Below are 7,233 nucleotides of genomic sequence, written 5' to 3'. Positions count from 1 at the left end.
TCTTGTGGATTTCTGCTCTTTGTCATCGGAAGGATACGTATCCCTCTTTCTAGTGCTCTTTCTAGCTTTGTTCTCATTCTCTTGTGTAATTGTAGCAAACAATTTAATTCCCTGTAAAGTCTCAGTTCTCCAAATTTCTGATCACTGTCCCATCTAGCCTCCGCTAGTGTCTTCTCAGCTTCTCTCATTCTCCTCTAAAATGTTTCTTGCTGTTGCTGCCTAGCTACTAATTCCTAAATTGTAATGCCTCGAACTGTGCTGGTCTCGTGGGATGTTTCAAATCATACAGCACCCTCCTCAAATTTTCTAAGCTACTCAAATTAAATGTTCCATGGGCGGGAAATGCTAAGCTCCTATCTTTCTCTGTCACTTTGCACCAAAGCCAAAGACATGGCACAGCCAAAGACATGGCACAGCAACCTTTTCTTCAAATACAATATAGGCGGGTGTACCTTCTGGCGGTGTAATTTCTCCTATACTCATTGAAATATACGTATCTCCCATTAGGGCACTCTTTAAAGCTTTGAAAAATGTAATCTCTGCGACTTTTATGCTACTTTCAATGAAATTAGGAACTGACTTTCAATCCCAAAATCCTTTTTGTCGACCTTGTCAACCAATTGCGCTTCACGGTTTTCTGTCAATCCATGTGTGACACTTCTCACTAACCGACCTATTCCAGCGCGGTTCTAATGACGTCACACTCACACGTACAGAGGCTGACGAAGTCTTTCGGCTTGTACTCCTAAACTCGGATTCACACTAAACTAATGCAAAATTATTGTGAGCACTAAACATAATCAAAAAAACAGTTTGTCAGTTTACTACAGGTAGGGTAACACAATCGCTTCTGAAATCTTATGGATTTTTCACTGATGGCCTTTTGCTCTAGCTGCTACTCTTTCTTTCTCAGTTTCCCTGATTCGCAAGCAAAATTGGACCCGCAAATTTCACTCTCAACTGATCAGTGGGTCTGTCCTGGTGCACATAGGACTCACCAGATCTCAGTTAAAAACTCTTCACACACTTTAACACGCACTCACGAGTTTGTCAACCACGCCTGATTGACCTATTAAACCAGACAAAAAACAAGTGTCTCATACACTTTTCCATATACTCTGGAGTCTTAGACCTCACATGGGCCCGTATACCAACAACCACGTTAACTATTTTTTAGCACAAAGTGCCAAACACATGCGAAGCTCAATGACTTCCCTACTCTCACACTTCGGAGTACACAAACTCTTTCAACTACTTCATTTGAAGTATGCAAACTCCCTAACCCTCACAAACATCACAATTCACCTGCAATTTGCATAAGCTATGCAAGCGCAAACCCTATTCCATTCACACTGTCACTGGAATACACAGAACATCTTCAAACAATCATTGGCAAGCTCCAAGGTTCTGGGAAAGTCATCCTAAGTTTTTAGGGACACATTTTCTCTCCACTTCGTTTCATCGAATTCGAAAATCCAAACTTTCACTAATTTCTCTTACCCAATCTGCGAATTATTTTCTCTCTAGGGGACTAACCATTACACCACTACAATCTCTGGATATCAGCTTTCTCAGGAGGAAACATTCGTGGTGGCCTCTTAAGGAGATGTAACCATGCTACTCCCTTACCTTCTCTAGAGTGCAAATACAATTTAGCCTTTATGATGGTCTCTTAAGGAGACAAACCATGTACCCGGCCTTTATGATGGGTTCTTAAGGAGACTAACCATGTACCTGGCCTTTATGATGGGGTCTCAAGGAGACTAACCATCCTCTGCTACCATCTCTGTTAGTGTGTCTGACCTTATTTGGCTTTTTATCTTTAATTTATAAGGGGACGCGTTAGAGGTTCGATGGACCTTTTGACTGTGCTAAGAGGAAACCCCACCATAAGACTCTTTTACCAGTACCAATTTATAACAATAGAAATCAATAGTATCGACAATCTTGGGAGTCAGTAATTTCCACACACCATGACCCCTTTGACGATGAATAACCACACCTGTATGTAAAAGTTAGAATGTTTATTTCCCTATATTAACAATGCTAATATCATGTAACTTAATCTCAAAATCAAATGATAAACATACAGAAACAACACTGGTTGACCAAATCTTCAAAAGAATCTCAATTTAACTAATGCATGTATGGTTATGCACTCTAGAATTACAGTACAACTCAATAGCAAGAATAACTGTGCAATAGAAATAGCATACATTTAGGTTCAACATAGAAATGACATCAACTGTTGTCAATAATTAGCAAACATCTTCTGTAAGTCTCCTAGCTAACTTTCTGATTAGAATAGCATGTTTGGGCGTCATGCAAAACAATTCAGTCAACACAAATTTGGAAAACATCCAGCTATGGCTCTATCAAAATTAGCCGTTAGTACCTAGGAACAAAAGAGAAATTACATCAACAATAACATGTGGTTAGTACCTCTCCTCAGTATGGATCAGCAAGCTGCAACTGTCTTCGTCAATTGGACATCTGTTCGATCAGCATCAGCATCAGAATTTAGCAATAAAGTTCGAGATAGAATTCTGAAAGTAAAGGAATCAAGGTGAGTACACCTCATCGGTGAAGAAGGAAAACGGGAAGAGTGTCTCAGTAATGGGGATAATCAGTCAAAGAATTTTACGTTTACATTTAGTCCAATGAAAGTAGAATCTCAAATGTAAGATATAACTAAACTGTCTTTCACATGTTGATGATTGGCTCCTCTTCTCCTGTTCCCAGCGTCAGAGTCATCAGGTAACAATTTTGTACCTCTCTGTCCTCCAGTCAGTGCATCCATTGTTAGCTCCTGGGAACACTGCTTTCACACACACTAAACTCTACAATGTATTGATAGCTAATACAGCGTATTCTAGAAAGCAGTTCTCATGGGGAAGAAAATCATTTAATAGCATTTGGTCAAGGCAGCAGAATAATACAAGTATTAATTTCTCTAAACAGCCATTTTGTGTGAATTATTTAAACAGTGCAGTTTAACATGAGGCTGTGCAACCAGGCCCAAGACCACGCCAACTTAAGGCCTATGGTTAATAAAGCACATACATAATATGTACTAATTAATATAACATACTACTACATTAATTTAAACATGAGCACAACATTTCATATTAATAAGCAATTAATAAGGACACTTCATGATTACTGACGGCCACTCAAGTAGGCGCATTTTCCAAGTTGTGCATTATTTTCTATATTAAGTCATTTTCTATGCAGATTCAACATTTAGAATATGTGAATATTTGTTAGTAAAAATTCAGCATTAACAAACCTGAACTGGACTAACTGCACAGCAGATTTGAAAGGCAGATGCAAATCTTCAGGCAGGTGATTGCCATTTAGTGTTGAAGGAGCAGGGAGCAGTAGCCTGGAAGGCAGCCAAAGATGAGTAAACCTCCTAGCTGCAGACTTCTTGCAATGTTTTTTGAGCCCCAGAAACCATGCAAAGTACTGTGGTTCTCAGGCAGCCAAGTGGTGCAAACACTGAAACATGACAGTTCCGACTCAAAACTCCTAGCCTTCAAGTAGAAAACAAAATGGAAAAAAGGAACAAAATAAGCGGTGCCTCACCTCCCTCAAACAACACATATTTTTCAAATAACTGTATTAAACTTACTTGATTTTTGCCAAAATGTAAAGATTCCATGGGTGTGGATGCGGCAGAGACTGCAGACAAAAAGAGAGTGATGCTTTCTCTCCAAAATCCAAAACCAAAATGACCAGGGGCTGAACAAAGTAGAGGGAAGAGTATTCACTACAGGAGGAGGATGTTACTACTGTATTTACAGTAGCCTCCGAATCTATTTGGCACTTCCTCCTGTAAAAAAAGAAAATGAAAGATCAATGTGTTTAACCCAAAAAATGACCTGAACATTTTCTTTGGTTGAAAAAATGTATATTGAGTTGAATTGTGGGTACCCAGATTAAAGAACTGCTGCTCGCGATCAGAACTGCAATGTCGCACTCAAAAAATTACCCAATTTGTCCACTCTGGTAGAGACTTAACCGCAAATGTTGGTTTGAGTTGATTTGCAGCACCCATGTTAAGGACTGCTGTTGCCTACAGAAAATGCAGCTTGTACTGAAACTGCAAACTGAATTGTTTGCATGCTCTTGCGTTAGGATTGTTCCCCGAACAGAATTCTTGTTATGCAGTGTGGCGTGATCATTTAATCTCAGGCATTACGCATACATTTTGTTACAAAAATGCCCGAAATTATGCCAAATTGCACTGGCATAACGAAAAGTATGCCCAACCCAGTACTTATGTAGTATAGTAATAAACCTGTTATCAGTTCCACCCTTCGAATGAGGACTAACGTGAAATCGACATGTGCCGCTGCAGTAACCACATGTATTTCATTTTCTTCTGCGCGTTTTTTTTCCAGACAGACTTTTACTTGTTTTTTCCTGCTGAAATCTGTTATGGGAGATTTGTGGAGTGCGGCAGTTCATACACAACTCACAAGTCCAATCCATGTGCATACTTACATTGATTGGGGTAATAATGGCATCTCTTAAGAAAACAAACATATCACAAAGAGGTATTGGGGATTTTCATGTCTTTCTTATCATTCCTTGGGCACGTGAGGAACGCAGTTAAGAAAACATGATTCGTATTATATACCTAAAGGTGATTTTAACACTCATGACCAAGGTCGGATTGGGAAGGAGGGCAGCCAGGAACTGGGCGATGGGCCGGTGCCTCAGGGTCACATGTGGGCCAGTTTTATTAGGGCCTCAGTTAACCGGCCCACATAGCCTTACAGTCTTGCAGGCTCCCTACCAGGCCACCGTAATGTATATTCATCTTGGCCACGTCATCCCGCCACCCAAGCCAGGCTGGGGGCCAGGTGAGAAGAATGACCCTTGAGCCATTCTCACCTCAAAGTGCCTCCCCCACCCCATTTGTCTGACCCAGCCCTGCAACAGTGTTTCTCCTGATGCCTTCCCGCTGGGCCATCACATTCAGTCCATGGTGAGTGAGCAGGGGATGAGGGAGTATGCAGAGGCCTCGCCTGGCGCAAGGTGTTTTAGGCCCTGGAGGGGATGTGTGTTTGCACAGGCCTCACTGTGACACCTTTCCCAGCATCGAGTCCCAGCATCCTTTGATTTTGGGCAAATCAAAGAATTTCACAAAGCCTAAATAAAAATGAGTTTGAACTTGTGCAGTGTAACTAGTGCTCATTAAATCACTCCAATGCCTTTGCATCCTATATAAAACTACACAAACAAAAAACAAATGGCCTGATTCCTGAAAGCCCAAGCCTTGATAAATGAGGACTCTTTTCATAAAAACATCCATATTCCTTTTTAAGATGGCTTTTCTGCCTTTGTCTAGGTTTAACTCACCTTTAGGAAAAAATTTTAATGTACTTTTGCATTACATTTGCTTTTAAAGTATGTAATGGCCAGAGCTAAAAATACCGGCTCTGGGTGATTTTCTCCATTTTCATACCAGCTAAGACATTAAGGGCCACATGTACAAATATCAGGTTTTGCGACTTGCAAATCGTGAGTCTCAGAGACTCACAATTTGCGAGTGGCAAAACCTGATGTACAACACTGTCAATGGCACTGTTTGCGATTCCCAATGAGGTCGCAAATGACCTATCTCATAAATATTCATGATAGGTCACAATTTGGGACCCCATTGGGAATGGCCGCAGACGGCAGACTACCATGTCTGTGAATGCTTTTAAATAAAGCAGTTTTTTTTTTTTTAAGTGCAGGCTGTTTTACCGAATCGCAAAATTGGGTCTGTACATTGCAAAATGCTTTTTTCTTGTCGCAAACGGCCGGATTCTGCAGATCGGGCTGTTTGCAACAAGAAAAAAGCTTTGTATATCTGGCCCCAAAATACTGGTCATGCTGGTAAAAAAAAAAAAATACGACCAGGTGGGAGCCCTAGCCAGATATCTGGTTGTGGCCACTTTATTTCACCTGGCCAGCCTGACCAAACTGCAGTGCTTCTAGTTTTTACCAATTTTACAGGCTCTATAACGCTTAATTTAACAACATTTTTCTAAAATTGGTCTAGTGAGGGTAAGTAAGTGGCGATCATGAAAAGACGATCCGGGAACGTGGGCCACTTTTTGGGGGAGTGCCCGAGCCTAATTGTGATCCCAATCCGACCATGCTTCATAACTACACTTCCCAGAAACCTGTGTGATGACGACTGGAATGGTCTTACATGCAGCGCGGTTGCCATGTTGAACGGTGTTGACGTGATGTGCGCGTTTATTAAACGCACGTAGTAAGCGGGGAGTTCAATAGTTATCGGTAAAAAATTTAGCCGACTTTCAGTTTAGTAACTCTTCAGAGCTGTCAGTACGGTAATCACTATCCCTCTCCACCCTTCCTCCTCTGCTAGGGTGACGTCGGTGGTGACGTAAGTGACGGACGGGGCTGAGGGCCAACCACGCTGCTGCTCCCTGTACCTCTGCCAGTGCCAGGAGTCCACATTTCTTTCAGGCTGACTTTCGGACGGTGCATCATGGCCTCTAGTACTCGCGTAGGACCATCCATCCTTGGCAGCGACTTGTCACGGCTAGCGTCCGAATGTGAGCGCATGTTGGAGAGCGGAGCCGACTACCTGCACCTGGACGTGATGGACGGGTGGGTTTTCGGCCTCGACTACCTTACTCTATACAATTTTTTTGCTGTTTTCTATATAGAACGAACACTGCCTGAGTTTTAAAACTCTCAACACGAACTCCAGGTTACGTTACACGAGGTCTGATTCATTTTTTAGACACACAGTGATTATGTGATTTGCCCAGACTCACGGGGCGTTGAACTGACGCCGGATTCCAACCTTACTCCTCAGGTCTAAACTGGGCAGCTTCGTTCGTCAGTTCACATCTCATAGAATATCAAGGCGAAAGAGGCTCCTCTCTCGCCCCCATTCCCATCCACTTAACTGAGACATCATTCTGCATCTCACCACATGCACAACTTCAATAAGGGTGTGCTCAATCCATATATTTAGTGCTGCAATTTAGGGCCTTAACATTAAATTGCAGGATCAGCTTGAACTTTCCTTTAGCGTTGCTGCAAAATAGTCCCATGTCATCGATACCTTCAGGTAGACCTCCCTTCTAAGTCAGTAGTAGCACGCTGTAATCTTGGACATATTGTAAGCCTTATTCCATTTGCTAAAAAAGTGCATGCATTCATCTGTGAAATACAGACATTAGATACGAGATAGATTGT

The 7,233-nt window shown here is 41.8% G+C and overlaps 1 protein-coding gene across 3 annotated transcripts in view; it reads left to right on the top strand.

Moving 5' to 3' along the window:
• The first annotated feature begins 6,451 nt into the window (after positions 1-6,451).
• The window catches only part of RPE (ribulose-5-phosphate-3-epimerase), a 198,833-nt gene continuing 198,051 nt past the window's right edge, over positions 6,452-7,233 (top strand). For 2 of the 3 annotated variants that reach the window (XM_069225667.1, XM_069225666.1), the window contains exon 1: positions 6,452-6,636. In XM_069225667.1, the coding sequence (XP_069081768.1) occupies positions 6,515-6,636 (122 nt within the window). In that variant the 5' untranslated portion in view covers positions 6,452-6,514. The remainder of the gene's footprint in view (positions 6,637-7,233) is intronic. The other variant, XM_069225665.1, reaches the window with a different exon arrangement.

The sequence above is a fragment of the Pleurodeles waltl genome, chromosome 3_1 (assembly GCF_031143425.1).
Source record: "Pleurodeles waltl isolate 20211129_DDA chromosome 3_1, aPleWal1.hap1.20221129, whole genome shotgun sequence".
Lineage (NCBI taxonomy): Eukaryota > Metazoa > Chordata > Amphibia > Caudata > Salamandridae > Pleurodeles > Pleurodeles waltl.
Note: the sequence above shows the minus strand (reverse complement) of the source record. Positions and strands in the feature narration are given on the sequence as shown.